This window comes from Dasypus novemcinctus, chromosome X (genome assembly GCF_030445035.2).
Source record: "Dasypus novemcinctus isolate mDasNov1 chromosome X, mDasNov1.1.hap2, whole genome shotgun sequence".
In the NCBI taxonomy this organism is placed as follows: domain Eukaryota; kingdom Metazoa; phylum Chordata; class Mammalia; order Cingulata; family Dasypodidae; genus Dasypus; species Dasypus novemcinctus.
Genome location: NC_080704.1, coordinates 22200411 through 22225087, shown reverse-complemented (window position 1 = coordinate 22225087; position 24677 = coordinate 22200411). Strand labels below are relative to the sequence as shown.

The following is a 24677-nucleotide window of genomic DNA, read 5'->3' as shown; positions in this document are numbered from 1 at the left end:
TTTTCTGAGTGAAAGTAAAACTCAACTGATCAGGATTTATTTAAATGAGTATTATCCCTTACCCCTCCCCACCCCCTACCCCTCAGAAAAGCTTTTATGTGCTGGGGAACAGATTGCCATAATTTTCGTAACAAGAGGAAAATTGTCTGAAGGTTCATAATGAAATGCCCCGAGGTTCCTCCAGCTCACCACATCTGGAGTTTTCCTCTTTTTATTCTAATTGATGCAGATTTGTGGCCTCATGGGATAGAAAAATAGCCCAAAGATACAGCCATTTAAGCAGCTTCCTGAGCAAATAGTTTAGTCTTATAGATTCAGAAGACCAGTTGAGCCAGGTGGGTTAGGGAAAAAAAATCCTTGACAGAAGTTGGACAAGGACACATCAGGCTTCTGAATAAATTATAACTGTGGTGCAAATGCTAAACTGTCCCTGCCTAACCTCATCTCACTTTATAAGGGGCACTTCTACCACCTGTTGGTCCATCAACCTGCTTCTTGGGAATTGTTCTCTATAATAGTAATACAGCGCGCCTTGTTGCTATAATTGCATCATTGGTCCCTTGAAGTCGAGGCTGTATCTTCTGCTCTGTACCCACCATACAGCCTAGAAACGTGCCATGGACTTAGCAGGCATATGATAAATGGTGGTTGAGCAAATGAGCAGAGGTGGTTTATAATACATCGGGCTCTATATTGGACAGGGTCCTTTAAAAGCTTAGTGTTAACCATGGGACCCCTTTTCTAAGCTTGCATTTGTGGATCGTTGAGCCTATTTCTAGTTTCAGAGTAGGTAGTGGTTGCCAGTGTTTCTTTGGGACTTGACAGTCCCTTCATTCCTTCTAGCCACTCTCTAGTCCAGTCAGCCCAAGAGCACCAGGGACAAACCTGTCGTCTGACAAAGTCAGGTTTATTGGCTCATTGCAGCGAGGGAGATTGTACACCAGAGGAACCATGGGGTGTTTCACCAAAGAAAAAGGAGTAGTTCTAGATTTTGAGGAAGAGTGGAATTTGGTGGAATAGAAATGAAGCAGTGTTTTGATTGGCTCACAGCAAAGCAGGGCTGTGTGTAAGGGGGTCAGCCCCAGATCTGCACTTGGAAGTGGACCCAGGTCCTGTGTCTTTGGAAACTACCAAGTTGCGGTGTGCAGTGTTGTGTCCAGAAACCCCTGATCTGGAGGCTTGCGTTTGGGTTGGAAATCAAAGCTGTCTCTCTGCATCAAAGGGACTTCATTTCTCTGGGCAAGATTTCGTTTTACTGCTAGAACTTTAAAAAGCAAAGCCTCTGTCAGTTTTAGAGGACAGACTTTCTCGGTGAGTAAGAAAGCAGGAGTCACTCAAGGAGTAAGAAAGGGGTGTTACGACACCTTGACAGATGCAGCTCATCTTGGGAGAAATCGTGTTTCCCTTCCTCTGTGGCTGGCTCCATCTGTGTCTCTTATCCCAGCCTGAAGAATGGCAGAGTCGGTTTTTACCTTCTCAGTCTGACTTCATTTTCACTTTCTCTCCACATATTTAAATAGGAGAAAGAAGGGTCAGCTCCCTTATGTTGCTTTTGTCCTCAGTGTCATAGTAAACACCTGGGAACTCTCGTATCCTCATTTTCCAGCCTGGGTGGTTTTGCTCACTCATTCTCGGGCCTGGGAATTTGGGCACATCCAATTTGATCCATGTTTTCTGCTCACTGCTTTGTCAGTTTAAAGAAAGAATTGAGAATTACGATGTTGGTGAAAGTAGACTTTATTAAGCTCGATACTGTTGTTCAAGTGTCCCAAAGGAAAAGACAACTGCTGGTTCCGAGTGTGACCTGGTACGTTTCTTCCCTGCTGAAAACCCTGGAAAGTTGCCTCCCAAAGTCTATGACACATGAAGTTTTGATCTTTGTATCATAACACCGAGCTCATAGAGTTGCCCTGGATTTAATGTTATTCCCTTGGGTGTGTGTATGTGTGTGTGTGAGAGAGAGAGTGAGAGAGAGAGAGAGATCTGCTTAGTAATATATTTATTCTGCTTTTATTTTATATTTTAGCTGAGGGTTGTTTTGGTTTTGGTTTGTTTTTTATATGAATGGATTATAAAACCAGCCAAAGGGGGAGTCATGTGACATGGGCATATGAGTTCAAATCCTTAAAGTCTGTTTTTAATCTCATATTTCTCCAAGTTTAGATACTGAAATAAGTTGGGGTGTGGGGGTGAATCATAACTGGACTTCTTGGTGGCTTTAATGTAACAAGTTTCTTAAAATTCAAAAGCCAGTCATTAGCACAGGGGCACCATGCCAGGGCTTCAGGCTCCTTGAATCTGCTGATACTGTATGCGTTTCCTCTGCGTGTTTGAACGTGTGTGTGTTTGTATGTGTTTTCTGGGAAGACGGAGCCATTACTTTTTATCAGAATCTTAAAAGACTCCAAGACAAAAAAGCTTAAGAACTGAGTTAGGATTTCAGTCTTATGCTAATTCATTAGGTTTTAAAAATCGTTCTAAAGAAAAATAGACAAAATAATCTCAATCACAGGATTAATAGTGCCTTTTCTTCTTTCCATGTGTGTGTATTCACTCGTATTCAATCTCAGACTACTTAGATTCATCTAATTGATGAATAGATGGAAAATGCCTGCCTTTGAAAATTAATTTCATTCCCTTTCTCTCCATCTCTATCTGCTACTCATTTAAAAATTTATAATCTTCCTACATCCAAAAAGGGTTTAGGATTTTACTTTTCTTTCAGGCCCTATCAAGTGTCTCTTCTTTTGTGAGCCCTCATCTTAGTGTAATCTTGCCTTTCTCTGAAACACCAGAACAGTAGTCTGTTACAGTTATTTCATGTGTTTGCCTTTTCTTCTTGCCATTACTCTCTCCTTGCCTTTCTCCAGGTATTAGATTGCCACTTCCTTGTGAGGGCACAAGAGGCCAATTGGAACTACTTGTATGTCGGAGGCTCTGATAATATCTTTCTCATAGTGGTGGCTTAATTAATGTTTGACTTGAAGTAGGGAACATCTTTGTTTCATATACTGTAAAATTACAATCACAGTCTCAGAGTGAGTAATTTTCTTTTCTGCATATACATTTGTTTTTGAGAATCCTAAAACCGTTGATGCATCCAAACCAACATAATGTTTTTATTTTCCAGTACTGCTGAATTAGGGCCCAGATGCCTTCTAAGTGAAAACTTCATTTAAAATGTATCATGATAAATTTAGTTGTGAGGCTAATGGTTGACATTTTGGGTCAGGTGTTCTGGTTTATTTTTTTTTGGTTTTGGTGGTTTTTTTTTTAGGAGGTACCAGGGATTGAACCCAGGACTTTGTACATGGGAGGCAGGCTCTCGACCACTGAGCTACATCCACTCCCCTGTTCTGGGTTATAGTGCCCTTGATGAGAGTCTTCAAGCAGGAGAACTGGCAGGAACTTAGATCATGCCTCCTGAGTTTCACTGAGGTGTTTTTGAGGACCTGGATGGGAGATGGGACAGCCATACTCTCCAATTTAACCAGAGCAGTGCTGGTTTTAGTGGTTTTATATTGGAGTTTGCATTAGCTAAAAGTGTTTTGCTGTTCTAAAGAAAGTTTGGAAGGTAACCAAGCTCCTGTCTTGCCCCTCCTTGTCTGGCCCCTCATTTTTCAGATGAGGACGCTGAGGTTCCCAGCTGCAAGGTGATTGCCTAAGAGCATGTGCTCGGTAATGCCCAGCTGGGCCCAGAGCCCAGTCTCTAATGCCCTGACTCCTGGACCAGAATCCTCTCCTCCTACCTTGCTGCCATTCAAATGTTCCTCCAGCTTATAGGTGTCACTTGGGGATTGTCAAGAGACATTGGGCAGGAGCTCTGTGTCAGGTGCTGGACACCCAAAAAGGGGTGAGACATGATGCTTTATGGAGACGGTAGTTAAAATTTCCCCTTTTCTGGCACTTTCCAGATAATTCTATGTCTAATGCCGCACTCATTAACCTTAGCTGGGGTGATGTGGAAGACTTCTAAAACTGTATTATGCTGATGAACATACAACTGTATAATTTTATTAAAACTCATCAAACTGTACACTTCAAATAAGTGAATTTCATGGCATAGGAATTATACTTCATTACAGCTGTTGGGGAAAAAAAGGCAAAGGAACACTGCCCTCCCCAGCTTATAGGGAAATTGTGAACTTAAGACAAAATGGTCCCATGAAACATTTTCAAGATCTAATAGTATTTCTTACTAACGTGTTCTCATTGCGTAGGTTACAAGGCAACTTCCCAGTATTTGTTGACCCCTTTCTATGTGCCAGGTCCTGAGGTAGCAAGGGAAGAGTTGGAGAAGAAAGGAAATGACAAAGACGCATAGGAAGAGGCTGGTTTTTTGAGGGGAGGGGAGCTGGCCAGATTATAGTCAAGTATTTCAGAGACAGTCCCTGGAAGTTTCTCTGTTCTTCATCCCTGTTCCTTCCTGCCAGGGAGCCTTCTGCTTGGAGTAATGAATACCTGACCACGGAGTAGTGTTAAGCAGTAGCGTATTTTTGTTTTGTTTTGTTTTTTGAGTTATCAGGGGCTGGGGTTTGAACCGGGACCTCATATGTGGGTAGCCTGCACTCAACCACTGAGCCACATCAGCTTCCCCGAGTTGGTTTTTTCTTTTGATTTGCTTGTTGTTTGTTTGTTTTTTTGTTTTTTTTTTTCAGGAGGCACTGGGAGCCAACCCAGGACCTCCCATGTGGGAGGTGGATGCTCAACCTCTTGTGCCACGTCCACTCCCAGTAGAGTTTTATTAAGTCTTGAAGCAGGAAGACCAGAGACAGTCTCCCTGAAGTTGGTTATTTCAACAGACAGCCCAAGAGTGTCAAGGGCCAAGGTCAACACCTCCCTGATTTTCTTGGCTTTCCTCTCACAGTTGAAATATGGCTGTGACAGCACCAAACATTATGCTGTCTTCCAGCAATGATAAAAAGTGTTAAAAGCAGAAGGGCAGAGGCAGCTGTTTTCCTCAGTTCTCTCTTTTTGTCAGGGAATAAAATGTACTTGAAAGCACTGGATTATATATATGAAAGTGGTTAAAAGGGGAAATTTTAGGTTCTATATATGTTACCAGGATAAACGTTTTTAAAAAACCATAAGACTGTACATTACAGAGAACCCTAATGTAAACCATAGACTATAATTATAATCTTCTTTCATCAGTTGTAACAAAGGTACCACACTAGTGCAAAGTGTTGTTAATAGGAAAACTGGGTATGAGAGGGATATATGGGAACCCTGTATCTGCATGACTTTTCTGTAAATTTATAACTTCTCTAATAAAAAAACAACTAACCAACCTCCCCACCCACCCACTCCCCACCCTGCAGAATTCCCCTCTCATCTCATTGGCTGGAAGTAGATCACATGCCCTCCTCTAAAGCAATCACCAACAAAGGGAAGAGAGATTAACATTATTTGCTTAGATATATTTTTCTCATCCTGAGACTGAGAGGTTCCCTATTCCTGAATATAATGCCTGAACAAATGAGGATTCTGTGAACTAGGAAGGGGGCAGCGAATGGCTGCTGAGTGTCTATCAATGAACTTCTTTTGACTGTTGAAAGGAATAGAAACGTGACCTGCTTCTTCCTTTCTCGTTGGCCATGGGTGTATGATCTTTGTACAGTATCTCCATGATTTCCATCCAAAGAATTATTCCGAAAGCCAGGACTCTGCGGGGCAGGTCATTAATAATACTGTTTTTGTTTGAGTGTTGGAAGTTTTGAGGTTAGATAGTCATATTTCTCTAGCATAGTCAATAGGAGATTTGATAAGGGACTGTCACTATCCAATTTAAAGATGCTTAATTTTTCCCCTCCCTTTAGAATATTTGACTGATTCCGAATTTGCAAGGTCTGCTGTAATTAGTGAAAAAGAGATGGGATGTTGGTTCCTATGTGGGCTTAGGAATATTTAAGCGTATTGGTATTTGATGGGATTTAGAACAAGTACCCCTTAGCACAGGTGAATGAGCAGAAGCCATCAGGGGTATAGCTTGCATGAGATGGAAGGCTTCCAACCCTAGGGTGGTGCTGTAAGTGATATCATCAAGCCACTGGATAGAAACCAAAAAATTCGTATAGAAACAGAGTGCGTATCTCTATCTTTCTCTCTTCTATCTTAACCCTAGACCACAGGATACCTCTGTATTATGGATTTTCTGATGGCCTTTATATAGCCCTTTCTTTGATTGATGGGACATTGACTATAATAAAGAAACACATTTCAGTGATAGCCGTTGTACTTGGGACAATATAATTGATACTTGTGCATTTAGCTCGAGGTTATGACTGTCAGTAGGAGCTGGCTTAATCCCTGGGAAATATCTAAGGTTATTTAAAGCCATTAGGCTCATTGGCTCTGAAGCACCTGCCTCAGTAGATTCTAAATCTCTTGTATATATTTTTTCTATCTTCTGTCCTGATTCATCAAAACCTGGTTTTTCAAGCCTTTATTTCCCAAATGCCTTACAAATAATATTTTCACTGTTTTTAAACTGGTGCTTTTGTGTAAATAGAGAAGATTAAACTTTTGCAAAATCAGATAGGCTTTCAAAAGCAGACATCATTCAGGACCTATTTGAAATGATTTTTGAGTGGCCTTCATATCTTTCTCTCTTTGGAAAGGGCTGATGAATCTATCTGCTCATGAACAGCCCCGTCTGTAAATAGGCAGGTTCGCTAAAGGAGGCCATAGAACATGATAGAACACACATACCAAGACGTGTAAAGAACATTCGGTCAGTATTGTTAGGCTGTTGTAGTTGCCGAATACAAACTTATATACACACGTTCACATACAAATATATTGACATCTGTCTCTTAAGATGTTCCACAATGGTGTAAACTTTCATTAATTTTTTTTTTGTACCCCGTCTGCTTTGTAACATACAAATACTGTGTTCCTGATTTAGTGATGTGAGGAAGAGGACAGAGAGGCAAAGTTTCAACTTCTTGCTCTTTGTAGATCGTGTTTGCTTATGCATACGCCTGAAGAGTATATAAAGTGGCACATGTCTGTATTCCCGAGACCAAGGAAACCTTTTTGCTTTTCTGCCTGAGGGAAATAAAGCAGTCAACAGTATTTCATGTCACATCACTTGTGAGGGAAAAAAATTGAAGAGAATAATATGCATGGGCCAAAATTGAGCAGTTTTAAGTTGTTTTCTGAGGAGGACCCTCTCTTTATAGTAGTAATATCCTATGTATTAGGTATGCTTTTCCCTGAAATTAGTGTGATAGAAAACATCCTTTCTTGGGTCAGATCTTCAGATAAAGCATTTTTTAAGATAATAAACTTTGGGAAGCGGACTTGGCCCAGTGATTAGGGCGTCGTCTACCACATGGGAGGTCCGCGGTTCAAATCCCGGGCCTCCTTGACCCATGTGGAGCTGGCCATGCGCAGTGCTGATGCGCGCAAGGAGTGCTGTGCCACACAGGGGTGTCCCCGCATAGGGGAGCCCCGCACACAAGGAGAGCCGCCCAGTGTGAAAGAAGGTGCAGCCTGCCCAGGAATGGCACCGCCCACACTTCCCGTGCCGCTGACAACAACAGAAGCAGACAAAGAAACGAGACGCAGCAAATAGACACAGAGAACAGACAACCGGGGAGGGGGGGGGAAATAAATAAATAAATAAATCTTTAAAAATATAATAATAATAAACTTTATTGTTAGAGCAATTTTAGGTTTACAGAAAGATTGTACAGAAAGTACAGAGTTCCCATATACTTCCGGCCCCCCCCCCCAAACACACACACAGTTTCCCCTATTATTTTTTTTTTGGAGGGGGAGGTTTGTTTCATTTATTTCGTACTGTAAATACAAACTCAGAAATCTGAGTTTACAAACAATGAGTGACAGTATTTTCTTCTCAGATTTTCTTTATGGCGGATCTTTGTAACATTGTGTATATGACTAACACACCTATTATTAACATCTTGCATTAGAGTGGTGCATTTGTTACAAATGGTGAACCAATATCGGTATGTTTTTAGTAACTAAAGTCTAGAGTTTACATTAGGGTCCACTCTTTGCATATACTGTTTCTATGCATTTTGAAAAATTCGTTAGTAATGTGTATCCCCCATTATGGTACATAAAGCATTTAATTTTCTTTTTTTTTAATATCACTTACAAGTTATTCTATTAACACAAGATAACAACTACAATAACAGTAAATCTGCTTTGGTCCATGGTTACACTCCCCCTTATTTTTGTTCATTCCTAAATCTTGAGGGATTTGGGACAGTGTCCACTCTGCTTCAGACTGAAAAGGGACGTAGATATTTTGGGGCCGAGGGAAGGAATTGTTTTGCTTGCAGTTGAAGATACTCCTTGTACACAAAGCATTTTAAAGGTTGTGTTTTCTTTTCTTTTCACAGCCAAGGATTACTGCAAAGTAATATTTCCTTATGAGGCACAGAATGATGATGAATTGACAATCAAAGAAGGAGATATAGTCACTCTCATCAATAAGGTAAACAAAAATTCTCTCCTGCCATCTAACCCGTGAACCTCTTTGGGTATAATACAAGCTTTGGTTTCAGCCTGTGAAGCATTTTGTTTACATGTCCTGAACTCGCGATGGAGCATCTTGTGGTGACACATCTTTCCCCCTGATCAGGCCAAACCAGTGTATCCAGGTGAAGGGACTCCTTGCAAACTGAATAAATTCTCTTTGCCCGGGGGCCAGTTGCAGATTTGCATGGCACTGTAGAAACCTTCAGTCCCAGAAGGGAGAAGCCTGAGGGCAGCCTGCTTGCCTGGAGAATTCTGCCTAGTGCAAAGTTCTGTGTCATTAGGTGCCTAAAGAGGGACCTTGACAAAGGCAGGCCATGCCTAAATGTAAGAGCTAAAATTTTACAGTTCTTAGAAGAACATGTAGGATTAAATCTTGGTGGCCTTGGGTTATACAAAGCCATCTTTAGTATGACACTAAGAGCAGAAGCAACACAAGAAATGAACGATAAAGAGGACGTGGTGAAAATTAAAACACTTGTGCTGCAAACAATACCATCGAGAATGTGAAAAGACAATGCACAGAATAGGAGAAAATATTTGCAAATCATATACTTAACAAGAAACTTGTACCCAGAATATTTTAAGACCTCTTACAACTCAATAATCAAAAGACAGATAACCCAATTAAAAAACATGAGCAAAGGATCCGAGTAGGCATTTCTCCAAAGAAGATCTACAAATGGCTAATAAGCACACGAAAAGATGCCCAACATCACTAGTCATCAGGGAAATGCAAATCAAAGCCAGAATGAGATTACTTCATACCCATGAGGATGGGTAGAATCGAAAAGACAGACAGAAACGCGTTGGCAAGGATGTAGAGAAGTCGGAACCCTCATACACCACTGGTAGAAGTGAAAACTGTGGCTGCTTTGGAAATGAGTTTGGCAAGTCCTCAAAAGGTAAAACATGGAGTTACCATACATCCCAGAAATTCTACTCCTGGGGGTATACCCAAGAGAAATGTAAGTGTACATCCACACAAAAACTTGTACAAAAGAATTCATAGCAGCATTATTTATAATAGCCAAAAAGTGAAAGCAAACCCGCCCATCAGCTGATAAATAGATGAATAAAATGTTATCTAGCCATACAATGGATACGAATTCATCCATGAAAAAGGAGTAAAGTGGTGATACATGCTATAGCACTGATGAACCTTGAAGGCGTGATGCTGAGTCAAAGAAGCCGGTCACAGAAGACCACATATTGTATGATTCCATTTATATGGAATGTCCAGAATAGGCATCTATAGAGACAGAAAACGTATTAGTGGTTCCTTAGGGCTGGAGGGGTTGGGGGAATGGGGAGTAACTGCTAATGGGTATGGGATTTCTTTATGGGGTAATACAAATATTTAAAATTGAGAGTGGCAGTGGTTACACAACACTTTGACTTTGCTAACAACCATTGAGAAATGAGTGGATTGTATAGTATATGAATTATATCTCAATAAAGCGGTAAAAATTAAAAATAAAACCACTAGGGGGAAAAAAGCAGGTCATGCCCCAGAGGCAGAAAACACTTAAAAGAATATTTTCAAACAGGTGGTGTGCCTGAGAAAATTTTGCCTGCCTTGTTTGTGCTAAGAAGTTGGGACAATTTTCTTATCATCACAGGCCAAGCCCTGTAAGCATCTGAGAGTATAAAGTCTGTACAGTGAAGCAACTTGAGAGGCCTTGGCCATGGACTCTTCCTGCTTTCATGCATTGATACTCACCAAGTAGGTGGGTGGAAGACGTTTTATTTAAGTGATCCCTGGAACACATGGTCTTTTCTCTGAAGTACAGGGATTTTATGATGGCCGAATACAGTGAAAAGCTGCACCATCCTTAAGATGCGGAAGGTGGTTTTATTATTGTATCCAGGTAGGCGGCAGGGAAGATAATTCTCTGAGCACCCACGTGCCCTGGGAGCTCACCGAGGCTGCCTCTGCACTGGCAGGCCTGGAAAGCATCGGCAGGCTGGAGGCTGCAGGGAAAGGGGAGAGAGAAGCGGGGCTTAGGATGGTGCCTAGGGCCTCTGCCTCTAGCCACTACCGAGAGGGAAGAGACCCCCATGTTGCCGGCCTGTACCCCCGAGGCTTTGTCCATAAAGTGATTGGTACCTTGATTACCTTTATAATCAAGGACGGTACCCCTGAGAAAGGGCTGTAGGGGTTGGCTGTTTTAAGTGCCTAATCCAAAGACGCCAGGGAGCTAATGACCAGAAAGTTTCAGGGGCTTGCCCAAGGTCAAATCTCCTTAAGAGGGCTGTCCTCCCACCCACCTGCATGAAAGGGGTTGCTCAGTGATGGTAGGACTGTAAAGGTACCTTTCTGGAATAGCAGATTATTCCCTGCTTGGCAGATCGCCCAAGAACTCGTCTGTTATTTTTTTTACCTATAGAAATATTCTCCCCTTAAGTTATTTTAGTCTATCTCTGGAGGTGTTGAGTGAGGCCAGAGAAAATCAGAAAAGAGGAAAGTGCTTCTCCCTTGTTCTTTTCTGCAAAGAAGGCAGGGCAGTTCTCTTTCTTAAACTCCCCCTTTGTCCTTATGTTGTACCTCCTTGGGATGGGTAGCACCTTTCCTATTTTTAATCATACCTATAGCCAAAGCAACAGGCTGGGAAGGTTGTTAAGTGGATGTGAAGCAGAAGACAGAGACTTGAGTGCTTAACACAGATATTTGGCTTTAGTAGTATGGGTAAGAGGTAGAACACTTTATTCGCTGTGATGATAAAGCAACCAGAGAATTTAATAGCTATCATTCTTTGCAATGGGGGATTCATTTTCCTGGTTTGGTTTTGGCAGCCTCTTTTCTTTTGAAAACACAAAGTACCAATAATATTTAATATGGTTTTGGGAAAAGAAAAAAACCTCCTGGATGGTCTCTTACCTGAGCACATCTCTTTCTAGCTTAACATATTAAGTTCTAGTCCTTGTCATTATGAATACATATCATGATGAGAACACATTGATCTTGATTATTTTGTCCCTAGATCAAAAAATACAATCAAAGGGTATCACGCTCAGAAGAATAGATTCGTTTATAAACATAATCTGTCACTTTTTGGGATTCATAAAATAATCTCAAACTGGCATACTCTACCCTCTGAATCCCAGAAAGGCATTACAATATTCAAAAACAAAAAACATAAATCATTTCAGTAGCAATGCTAAGTACAAAATCACATCAAGGTCACTTATAGGCATACAGTTTGTCTTGGGGCAAAGTTCCCTCTGACAGTAGCCCTGTGAAACTTATAAAACAAGTTACCTGCTTCCAGTATACAGAGGAATAGGCATAGGATAAACATTTGCATTATCATAAGGAGAATTTAGGAGGGAAACAGGCATCACAGGTCACCAACAATTCTGAAAACCTGCAGGGCATACTCCATTAGAAGTCTGAGAATCGTCCTTAAGACGATGGTATCTTCTTCTCCCTGGGGCCCTCATGGGGGCCCACCCTTTCCACAGACTTGCCCAATGGCCATTTTCTCAGTTCCACCCTCATCAGGCATCTGGGTGGCAAACGAGCACCAGACCTCATCTTCCAAGAACATAGGGGTGATGGCCACACTTTCCCCAATCTCTGGGGTACAGTCTTAACCCCTTTAGTGCAGTGCGATGGCAGCAACATTCTCCCTATCTATGGCATACGGGCCTGTGGCAATTTGAGATTATTTATGAATTCCAAAAAGGGAGATTATGTTTGTAAACTGGTTTATTCCTCTGGGTGTGACCCCCTTTGGTTGTATTAGATTCAGCTGAGATGTCTTTGATTAAATATGTTAAGTTTAGTACTTTTATTTGACCATATCAATAGAGTATAACTCAATTTGAGTCCCTGCTCCCTTTATGGGCTATATAAACGGACACTCGGTCAAGGAGACACACAAAAATAGATACACAGAGGAATAGAGAAAGCTCCACAGACGTGAAAGAGGAATGAACTTCGATCTTGCACCCCGGGAAGAGAGATGAGCCATTTTCCTGATAGTCCATGGCTGACCTTGTGAAGAGACCAGAGCAGCTGAGCCTGGAAAGAAACAAGCGCTCCAGCCTACAGCTGAGATCGGAAGAAGCTGGACCCATGGAGCCTTAAGAGGAAGAGGAAGGCTGAACCCATGCAGACATCGCCTCCATCTTGCTTCAGCAGGTGGCAACAGACATTAGGTGAGAACGTACCTCTTATGGTACCTTGAGTTGGACTCTTTAGGGTCTTGTAACTGTAAGCTTCTACCCCAAATAAATACCCTTTATAAAAGGCAATAGATTTCTGGTGCTTGGCATCAGTACCCCTTTTGGCTGACTAATACAAGGCCCAACCCCCTCAGAAGAGTGGGGTGGTAACCTGGCCTTCTGTAATCTATAGGGACTAGGCCCACCCCCCTGAGAGCATTGGGGTGGTGACCTCACTCTCCCCAACCTATGGGGAGCAGGCCCACCCCCCTTAGAGAAGTGGGCTGGCAACCTAGCTCTCCCCATCCACTGGGGAATGCACTCCACCCTCTCTGTTTGGGGCAGCCAAACTCTTCCTGAACAGTGGTCTGGAACATCTACTCTCTTCAAATTTAGGGGCAAACTCACCCTCTTCATACACATGGGTGGGGTGCCTCTCTTGGCCCAAGGAGAGGTCTTAATTCCAGACCTCAGCTTCCATGATTTTCCTGTTTGTTTTTTTAAAAGATTTTATTTATTTATTTATTTACTTACTTACTTACTTACTTATTTCTCTGTCCCCTCACAAGGAGTCTTTCCTGGATAACTGCATTAAAATTTTTTTTTATTTTTAAAGAAGCTTTAGATATTCCCATATGCACTCCCTCCCCTCACCCTTTCCCATATTAACAACATCTTTCATTAGTGTGGTACATTTTTTATAATTGATGGACACATAAAGCATTGCTACTCACCGTTTACATTAGAGTTTTCAGTGCCTCAAACAGCAAGGCTCCTGAGGGCTCTAGAGACATCTAGACACTATAAGCAGGGCAGACAAGCTAAGGAATTGGCACCCTGTCAGTGGGCTTTACTTTGGAATTTATGCTCCCCTGTTTAACAGAGTTAGACTTCTTTATAGTTCCAGTACACATGGCTCTTCTGGTGCTTTTATTTGAACCTATAATTAGCATTATACTTGTTAAATATATGTCCTGGAAACTTAAATCTCTGGTCTGGTTGAGCCCTGAATCTCAGCAGTCTCAACACCTACTCTCCATTTCATTGGACTGACCCAGGACAACTAATAAGGAGATGATGATGGGCAACACCCATCCTGAGGAACAGAGAGTGTCTGCAACTGCAAGCAAGATGAGGTCAATCCATCTGCCCCATGAGATCTAAGCTCCCTCTCAATTAGAAACAGTGGCGATAACTGCATTTTCAATCCTGACTTCTAGGTTCCAAGTTTAGTTAATTACTCAAATGGGGCACTGTATTAGTCAGCCAAAGGGATACTGATGCAAAACACCAGAAATTTGCTGGGCATTATAAAGGGTATTTATTTGGGGTAGGAGCTTACAGTTACCAGGCCATAAAGCATAAGTTACTTCCCTCACCAAAGTCTGTTTCCACATGTTGGAGCAAGATGACTGCTGACATCTGTGAGGGTTCAGGCTTTCTGGGTTCCTCTGGGCTCAGCTCCTCTGGTTCCTCCACAAGGTCAGCTGTAGACTATCAGGCAAACAGCTCTGTCTCTTTTTTCCAGGCCTCCAGCTTAAGACTTCAGCATCAAACTCCAACATCAGAAACCAGCAACTCTGTCCTTTGCCATGCCTTTTATCTGTGAATCCCTACCCACCAAGAGGGAGGGACTCAATGCCCTAATGATGTGGCCCAATTAAAGCCCTAATCATAACTCAATCAGGCCCAGGTACAGATCAGATTACAAACATAATCCAGTGTCTATTTTTGGAATTCATAACCGTATCAAACTGCTACAGGCACTATATTCTGTGGGACTTGATTTCCAGAAGCTTAGAATTTCTCAATCTGTCTCTGGTTTCTTTGTGCCCAGCAATTAAGTTCTCAGCTTATCTCTTTCCTTTCGTGTTTTGGTATAAGCTGCAAGGAGAAACCAGGCTGCATTTTCCACATTTACTTTGGAAATCTCTCTGGCTAAATGTCCAAGCTTGTCATTTTCAAATTCTGCCTTCCATATAACATCAGGCGTCAATTTTGCTAAATTCTCTGCAACTTTATTATTTTTTAAAAATTTCATCCCCCCTCCCCAGTTGTCTGCTTTCTGTGTCCATTCAGTGTGTTTTCTTGAGTTTCCGCTTGTATCCTTGTCAGCGGCACCTGGAATCTGTGTCTCTTTTTGTTGTGTCATCTTGCTGCGTCAGCTCTCCATGTGTGCGGCACCACTCCTGGGCAGGCTGCACTTTTTTTACGCTGGGCAGCTCCCCTTACAGGGCACACTCCTTGCATGTGGGGCTCCCCTACGCAGGGACACCCCTGTGTGGGAAGGCACTCCTTGCGCACATCAACACTGCGTGTGGGCCAGCTCATCATACAGGTCAGGAGGCCCAGAGTTTGAACCCTGGACTTACCATGCGGTAGGCAGGCGCCCTATCAGTTGGGCCAAATCCACTTCCCTCTCTGTAACTTTAAAACACAGATTGTCTTTCCCCCAGTTTCCAAGAATAGTTTAATCATTTCCTTCTAAGAATTCATCAAAAATCTCTTTAGTATCCATATTCCTACCAGCAATCTCTTCAAAACAATCTAAGTCTTTTCTATCAAGCATCTCGCAATTCTTCCAAAAAAATATGCCTTACCCATTTATAAAACTGTTCCAGCATTTTTGGTAATTGCAACAGCATGACCTTACTCCTGGTACCAATTTCTGTATCAGTCTGCATAAGGGGTGCTGATGCAGAGTACCAGAAATCTGTTGCCTTTTATAAAGGGTGTTTATTTGGGGTAAAAGCTTACAGTCCCAAGGCTGTGGAAAGTCCAGCTCAAGGTACCATAAGAGATACTTTCACACCAAAGTCAGCTGCCTTGTTTTGAAGCAAGATGGCGGATGATCTCTGCTGGTTTCAGCCTCCCCCTCTGGGCATCCTCTCTCTCAGCTGCAGGCTGGCACAGGGCTAGTCTCTCAGGGCTTCCTAGATCAGCCTCGGCCTTCTTCCCAAGGTCAGCTGGAAGCTCTCAGGCAAATGGCCCATCTCTCCTTGGGGCTTTAGCTGTTTGAGCCTTCTCCTTTCTGTCATATGGCAGGACCGAAATGAACAAGTTCTTTCCTCTGTGTTTCTTCTTGAGTGAGTGTCTGTTTATATGGGACCTAGGAAGGGGGCATGGACTTAACCTGAATCACACCCTCTGATATAGTCAGATCAAAAGGCCTGATTTTAACAGGCAATCTAATCAAAGACATTTCAACTGAATTTAATGCAATCAAAGGGTATCACATCTAGAGGGATAGTTTACAAACATAATCTTTCACTTTTGGGGATTCGTAAAATAATCTCAAACTGCCACAGCCAATCTGATCAAAGGAATCTGATTTTCTTTTTCATTTTAAAAACAATTTATCGAAGTATATCATCCATACAGGAACATAAATAAACAATAAGTGTGTAGTAAAAATTGTGAACTTACGAAACAGACCTGCATAACTTCATGCAGGGTTCCCACACATCACCCCACCACAAACACCTTGCATTGTTGTGAAACATTTGTAACAAATTATGAGAAGCATAAGAGTCTCATCCACACAGCAGGGAGAAATGCACAGGTATGTATAGAAGGCTGCTTTCAAGGGTTTCCAAGGGCTACAGTAGGTTTCCCTGGTGCAAATAGGGTTCTCCAGAGAAATAGAACCTACCAGATTGGCAAATCCAAGTTATATAGGGCAGGCCTCAGGCTGGAAACTGCCATAAAGGAGATTCTGAACCCTTTCATGTCTGAACTCTATAGGGAGGGCCACAAGCTGGAAACTGAAGAAGGTGAAGTTGAATTCCCCAGAAGCCCTTGGCTGGCTGAAGTAGAGGCAGGGATTCTGACTTCTGAAATCCTCACTTCTGGCTTTGAAACCTCCAACTGATGAGGAGGCTTCCCACATTGCTGAAGGCAGTCACCTTTGTTTTGTTTTGTTTTTTTAAGATTTATTTTATTTATTTCTCTCCCCCTCCCCCCCCCCCCCATTGTCTGCTCTTTGTGTCCATTTGCTGTGTGTTCTTCTGTGTCTACTTGCCTTCTTGTCATGCGGAAGTTTCCCAGGACTGGGAAACTGTGTCGCTTTTTTTTTTTTTTTTTTTTTTGCGTTATTTTGCTGCGTCAGCTCTCCATGTGTGCGGTGCCACTCCTGGGCGGGCTGCACTTTTCTTGCGTGGGGCGGCTGTCTTTGCGGGGCGCGCTCCTTGCACGTGGGGCTCCCCTATGCAGGGGACATCCCTGCATGGCACTGCACTCCTTGCGTGCAGCAGCACTGTGCGTGGGCCAGCTCATCACACAAGTCAGGAGGCCCGGCGTATAGAACCCTGGACCCTCCGTATGGTAGGTGGACGCTCTTTTCAGTTGAGCCACAACCGCTTCCCATCCTTTGTTGATTGTAGATGAGTCTCAAAGATGAAGTCAATTCATTTTAGATGCAAATCTATCTAAGAAATAACCCTCAGAGTAACAATCAGGCCAGTGCTTGCTTGACCAAATAGCTGGACACATAACCTAGCCAGTTAACACATGAACTTAACCATTCCTCCCAGTTTAATGAATGGTTTTTAAAATCAGTTCGGAAACTTGAAAGCAGCCTACAGATACTAAAATTACACTTCCAGAATGTAAACTTGTCATTGTCCCTGCACACTTTGTTCCTTGGCCTGACCTGCACACTTCCCTTGCTCGCTACTCAGGCCTAGAGTTCCTTTTTAACAGTACCCCACCCTGCCCGCATCCCGGAGCCAAGCAGCATCAGACCCTGCAGCTTCTTTCTTCCTAAGTCTCTGCCACTTCCTTTCCATGCGTCGAGCCGGGTGAGGGGGTGGGGGAGGGAAGGGTCGGTGAGCAGGGGCCGTGCCCCAGACCTCCTCCTTTTGTCAGCAGCCAACCCAGTGCCCGGTCTGGAGGGGAGCCCTGGGGTCCTGAAGGGTGGCTGGATGCTTTCCCCGGCTCCGGGCTCTCCCCGCTTCTTTTTAGTGTCCCAGAATGATACTTTGCTCATGTAATCCCTCTGCTCCCAGGTCAGCCTTTAGTAGCTTGCCTTTTTTTTTTCTTGTAAAATGCAGCGATACTATCCTCGCAGTCATGTCCCCAAGCCTTCTGGCCTCAGGCTGCCCTTGTGGCCTCGGTCCACCGGGCCGTTCCCACGAACCCTTCCACTACTATCACAGCGTCTCCCTCCTGCCCGGGCATCAGCTGCTCCTGACACCCAGGATGTCCTCTGCCCTCCCACCTCACTTATTCTTTTGAGAGCTCATAATACAACCAGCCTTAACTTATGGCACACCATGTGCCTGGGCCCGTTTTGAGCTTGTTGCTTTGAAAAAAAAAATCCCTCGCTCACTCGTGCTGTCACTTGATTTTTATTATTATTTCATACGACCTGTGAGGTCAGGTCTCTTGCTCTCCTGTACTTGTACAGAATTTTACTTTCATATGCATAAGATGCCTGCTGGTCATGACCTAGCATTCCAGTTTGCGGGAAGCAGCCCATTAAAATGGCAAGTGCCATGTATGCTGTGAGCGCAGGGAAACCGGGGTTTCAATCTCAGCTCCACTGTTAACTGGCCGGGTCCCTTTGGGCATGTTACTCAAGCCCTCCGGGCCTCAGTTTCCTCTGGCCGTGAAGCAAGTGCCACGTGCCGACCTTGCAGGTCACCATGAGGCTTTGATAAGCCGCCGTGTAAAACGTGCTTCTTGCAGGGCGAGGGCCGCCTGTGCCACCCCTACCTCGAGGAATTGTTGCTTCATCCTTGCTCTTTTGCAGGCTGGCTCTTTCTTGGACCTTGGAAGTGGGAATGGCAGGGCTTTTGTGACTGGGCCCATTTGCTGCTGGGGCTGGAATGCCACTTCATTATGTAGTAAAAACGGTGAACAATTCGCCTCAAATACTTAAGGATTCCCAGTGGGTGAGATTTGAACAAGAATTTGGAAGGAAAACATGCCATAAGTATTTTGTCTGCTGGAAGTGGGAAAAATGGAGTCTGAGTCTGTAGAACTCTGCCAACATGACCACTGTTCCCCTGAATTAGGAATCACCCAGGGGTCCGTTTAGACGGTGGTGTACTCTTGCTACTGGAAGATAGAGAGTTTCACCCTGGTTTGTGTGAGTTGGGGTGAGAGATCTGAATGAATTGCTGTTCTCTAAATTTGATTGCTCTTGCTGTAGAGGTTCTCAATTTACCCAAATTCCATCTGATGTTTTTTCCTTTTGTCCTCAGTTAAGGTGCTACCCTTTGTCCTGCTTTTCTGAGCTATGACAAGAGTCACCGGACAAGTGTTGTTCTCATTTTTAGTCCCAGATCGTCAATTCGTGTAGCTTTCTAGAAAACGAGGCAGGCGACATTAGTGGGTGCCTAAAAATCCCTCTGTAGTTCCTGAAATCCTGTGCAGTGACCCAAACTATTTGTGTGTGTCCCTGGAAACTAGGACTAAATGTGGCAACGGAATGGTTTGGGGTTTTTTTGTTGTTGTTGTTTATTTATAAAGAATTCTTATGGATTTGGGAAAATTTCCACTCGTGCAGAACACACCTGTGTTTAGGTTTTATTCCAAGGCACTCAAAATAGCTCCCTCTTCTGTGTTCCTGCCACCCCCACACCCGGCCTTCTTGATTTGTGCTCAGAGCCAAGAGTGTCTACAGCTGCCAGCAAGAGAAGTGCATCCATCATCCATGTGGAATCTAAGCCCTCTCTTGATGTAGAGGGGGAGTGGACATCACCATCCCAGGGTCCACAGGCTGGAGGAATAGAGTATGAATTAGAGTGGACTTACTGATATTCTACTATGGAACTAGTGTGATTAGTAATGGAAGAGATTGTAGCATCGATGTGGAGAAAGTGGCCATGGTAGCTGCTGGGGGTAGGGAGAGGGAAGAAGAGATGAGATTGGGGGCATTTTCAGGACTTGGAGTTGTCCTAAATGATATTGCAGGTACAGATGCTGGACATTGTATGTCCTGCCGTGGCCCACTGGGTGGACTGGGGGAGAGTGTAAACTACAATGTAAACCATTATCCATGTGGTGCAGCAGTGCTCCAAGATGTAGTCACCAAATGCAATGAATGTGCCACGATGATGGAAGAGGTTGTTATTGTGGGAGGAGTGGGGTGACGGGGGTGGGGGGTATATGGGACCTCATATTTTTTGAAAATAACATTTAAAAGAAAATAAAGAAGAAAAATAAAATTAAAATTAAAAAGGAAAAGAAAAGGCGCAGAAGCCTCAGGGTTGGCTTTGCTACTGGGGAAGCTCCCTGGAGAAGGGCTCAGAGCAGCGTGGTGGAAGCCAGGCCCCGCGCGGCTCTGAGGGGGCCACCCCTGGAGACTGTGCCTTGTGCTAGCCCTGCCCCTGCCCCTTGGGGCAGCCCAAGCCCAGCCAGGAGAGGGGCAGCATCGCGCTGCCCCAGGGCAATAGCCCTCTTCTCCCAGCAGCCTCTCAGGGGGAGGAAGGGTTTCCAAGCTGGCCCCTTTATAAATACCCATCTTCAGGTATTTCTGTAACGAAAGACTCCCAGGGCAGCCGTGTCCTCGACCCTTTGCAGAGCAAACACAGCACCCCTAGGTCTTCACCATTCTGAGAATATTTAAAAGCATAAAGCTAAGCACAAAGAAAGGGAACATTGACTAGGGTCATGGAGTGGTGGCGACGGAAGGAACAGAAAGAAGGTGATAATTCGTGCTAACAGGAAACCAGTGGGCATGACCCACAGAAGGAGGGGACCCAGAGAATTGTAAAAAAGTAGCCACCAAAAAAAGGAAAGACAAACAAGTAGTTTTGTCCTTTTCCTAGGGAAACGCTTTGAAGCTAGCAGCATGGGGTTAGAACTAATACTAGCTCAGTTTCCTTCATCCTGGTCTCAGTATGCTTCCTTCCCCGCTTCCCCGACAGTGGCTGGTATTTAACTGAACAACAGCTAACGTTTTCCAAGCTTTTACCAGGCGCAGGCACTGCTCCAAGCACCTCTCCATGTACTCACTTATTTAATCCACACAGCAACTGAGGGAGAGCTGTTATCAGTCCCGTTTCACAAATCAGGAAACCGAGGCACCAAGTGGCTAAATAACCTGCTCAGGATCGACACCTAGTAAGTTTGTGGAACTCGGTTTTGCCACCGGCGGTCTAGACCCAGACCCCAAGCCCAGCACCTAGGATCCAGGGCCTGGAGCTTACAGTCTAGGGGAGGGGACAGATGAGTGACCGTGTGGGCTGAGACAGAGGTCAGCCCTGAGTGGGAAGGAGAGCACTGAGTTGGAGGAGGACAGGCGGCGCCTGGGACAGGAGAGACACAAAGATGAGACAAATGTTGCCCCTGCCCTTGGGGAGCGTAGGATGAAGACGGTGAGCTGGAGGCCCAGTGAGAGCCTGGGCCAGCGTGAACTTTCTAGAGGACACAGGAAGCACAGCAACTTGCGGGGGAAGGTGGGCAGGGAGCCTGGGCCCCTCCACGGCTGGGGAGGCTGGTGGCTGAGTGCAGCAGGAAGGGTAGGATTTCAGTAAGTCGAGGCTCTGGAGAGCGTGAGCCAAGGACAGCAGGGTATGAAAGAGGTGGAACATTCGCGTTCGGGGCTCTGTGAGGTAACTGGCCTGTGGCCATGGGTTGGGGAGCAGCAGGAAAGGAAGGCCACAGGCCCCAGCAGATGGTCAGCCTTCACCAAGGTCTTACTACTCATTTGTTTCAATCCCTCGGGTCAGTCACGTGTGTGCCCTGTGCCTTAGGTACCCCACCCGTAGACGGGAGGGGATTCCAACACCCTACCTCAACAACAGGTGAGGAGCCAGTGAGGCTGCATTTACAGGAGCCCTTCAAAACCAGACTCTCACGCCTGCTCAACAGGAACAAAAAGAAAGGCCTAGAGCTGAGGGGGAGGAAGGCGCAGAGCCCGCTTCTACCTGCCAGACCCTTCTGGGCTGCCAGAGGCAAAAGCCCAAGACCCCTCATCACCGCCCACTCCTTTTTCCTCACAAAGCTCCCCCGGGCTCAGCATCTTGTCTGGTGGGACGCTGGGTATGACCTCCAGGTACCCAGGAGCCCGAGCGCTTAAGGGGCTCTCCCAAGGGACTCAGAGCCCGTTAGTGGCAGAGCCAGGGCAAAGGCCTGCGTGCTGCTTGAGTGTTCTCTTAACTCCGACCTTGGGACTGAGCCTGTGAGGGTGCTGGGTGCTTGTGGTAGGTGGGGCTCAGTCACTCCTACCACCCCTTGTTACCGGTGATCTAGGGCAGGTGAGTATTGAGTTTCCTTTCTTTCTTTTTTTTTTTTTTTAAGATTTATTTTTTATTTATTTCTCTCCCTGCCCCCCAGTTGTCTGCTCCCTGTGTCCATTCGCTGTGTGTTCTTCTGTGACCGCTTCTATCCTTATCAGCGGCACCGGGAATCTGTGTTTCTTTCTGTTGCATCATCTTGTTGCGTCAGCTCTCCGTGTGGGCGGCGCCATTCCTGGGCAGGCTGCACTTTCTTTCACACTGGGCGGCTCTCCTTACAGGGTGCACTCCCTGCGCGTGGGGCTCCCCTACGCGGGGACACCCCTGCATGGCATGGCACTCCTTGCGCGCATCAGCACTGTGCATGGCCAGCTCCACACGGGTCAAGGAGGCCCGGGGTTTGAACCGCGGACCTCCCATGTGGTAGACAGACGCCCTAACCAGTGGGCCAAGTCCACTTCCCTGGAATTTCCTTTCTAAGTTAATGACATTATCATTATTATTTCACCAGAAAAACAATGTTATCACCTCACCCCATCCATTTATTTCGGAGGCTCATGGTTTGGTTCCCATGTTTCTTATTAAGGCCAGGAGGTGACCAAGGTGGTTTCTGGATCATCCATGACATTCTGATTCTATCCTTGTCAGCTCGTAAGAAATAAGAGTAAACACAGAGGAAGTGACGCACTTGCCTCAGAGCTAATGTCCATCCTTGTTGTCCACTCCATCCCCCAGTCCTCCTCTCCTACTTCTTTCCTCCCTTTCTTCCCATGCGCAGCCTAGTTTGGGTTCCTCTCTTCTCCCCTCTCCCCCATGTGCCACTTAGTTTTCTGCTTGTTGTTACCATGGGGAAAAAAAAGAGACCGGGGTCCTGAGTGCCTTCCCAAGTGTCCTTTTGCTTGTGCTGATGGTTATTTGCTCTCTTCTGCCCTCCTTCCCTTCCATTCATTCATTCATTTAAACATTTCATCATGAGAAAAACGTTTTCAGACTTCCTTGCTTCCCTTCCCACGGGAAGTAAGGGTACTGCCACAATAACTGGCCTAGCTTTAGGAATGTCAACTGAAGTTCTTGGCTTGGTATAAGGAAGTCGATCAGCTAAATAGATTGCTCACCTTGACCTTTTCTCTCTGCGTTGCTAAAGCTTTTAGCAGAGCTAAAATGCTAGGATTAAGTGTGATTGCAAGGGTGAGTGGTAATTTAGCAGGTGTCAACCTGAAAATGATGGCACACTGACAGCCCCATTAGAAGGACATGTTCTACGAGTGAATGAGGAAGTTAGGCACATGTCCTGGATCATCTGGGTTTATGCACATTTGAAAAATGTCAGCATTCAGCAAATGAGTCATTTACGTCATAGAATATATTTCTTGCAGTATGGCCTGTCCTGTTAGACTGCATATGTCCTTATTTGAGGCAGAAATCAGAATATATCTCCTCCTCAGAGCATTAGTGAGCCAAAGGAATACAGTTTGCTGCTATTTTGGTCTCACTGTTAAGAGTAGCCAAGAAACTGGGACTGTGAGAAGAATCATGACACCGTAAGTGCGTTTGATCAAAACTCTTCCCTGCTCATCTTGTTTGCCATCACATATGCACATTTTTTAATTGGGTAAACATGTTAAACCTAGGACTTGGGATGGGGAAAAAATTTCTTTTTAGTTTACTGGTAGACAGTCAAAGCAATGGCCACCCCGAATTTTGAAGGTTGTTATTGCAAACTTTTCTTTTGCTGATGTAGACAGATGCATTTGCAGTTGATGTGAATCCCAGCTTCGCATGCTTCCACAAGTTATATAAAACTGTCTAGAGGGACCGTGTGTTTATTCAGCCTAATTGTCATCTCTCTCTCGAGTGCTATGCTTTAGTGACAGGGACATGAGTAATCCTTGCGACACCATCTTGGAACAATTTTTTTTTTCTGCAGCACACAGAAAATACCCGAAGGAGTTAGGGAAACTCCTTTTTTTGCCCTGTTTTTTTTTTTTTCCAACCTTGCTATTTGTATTCCTCTTTGAGGGCTATTGTGAGAATGAAATAAGATGTTATGACCGAATGCTTTAGAAATATGAGTTAAACTATAGTTTTTTCAGTGATAAGTTTTTATAGGAATAAGAAAAGACAGATGCTTGGTGATAGAAAGTTCTCTCTTGGTATTTTGAATTGTCCTGAAATTAAGGTTAGTACTTCCTGAAATACCTCTTTATTGTTTATTTTAACTTTTCTTAGGATGAAAGTAACATCTAATATTCAGAGAGTCCCTATCTTATTAAATATCTCAAAGCTGTTTACATTCACTTTCACATTGTATTAAAATGTACCATTTCTCTGATAAGAAATAGCTTGGGATATACTTTAAAATGATATAAATAATACTTGCTCTCGAAGAAGAATTGAGAACAAAACAGACAAAAAGGAAGAGAAGTCACAATTACTCATGATCACCCCACCTTCAGATACCGGTCTTAACATTTTAACAGTTTATCCTTCGACTTTTTCCATACACACACATTATTAGAGCTTAAAATAAAAATAGGATCATGCTGTACTCGCTATTTTATAGCCACCTTTGTCCAAAATATAGCATGATTATCTTTGACAGAATAGTTAACAGGTCCCTTCATATCCTATTGTATGAAGTACCACAATCCTCTTTTACTAGCCATTTAGCTTGTTTCCCAGTTTTCCCTATTGTAGGCCATGCTGTCCATAGTCATCATCTTGTTTGTAAATCCTCGTGCACGTAATTTTTTCAACCACTTTCTACTAGCTGTGTAACCTCGGGCAGGTTGTTTAATCTCTCTGTGCCCA

The 24677-nt window shown here is 44.2% G+C and overlaps 1 protein-coding gene across 4 annotated transcripts in view; it reads left to right on the top strand.

Annotated features, from left to right (window-relative positions):
• The window catches only part of SH3KBP1 (SH3 domain containing kinase binding protein 1), a 388056-nt gene that overhangs the window by 253629 nt on the left and 109750 nt on the right, over positions 1–24677 (top strand). For all 4 annotated transcript variants that reach the window (XM_058292032.2, XM_058292030.2, XM_058292029.2 and 1 more), the window contains one exon: positions 8376–8470. In XM_058292032.2, coding sequence (XP_058148015.1) covers positions 8376–8470 — 95 coding nt within the window. The remainder of the gene's footprint in view (positions 1–8375; positions 8471–24677) is intronic.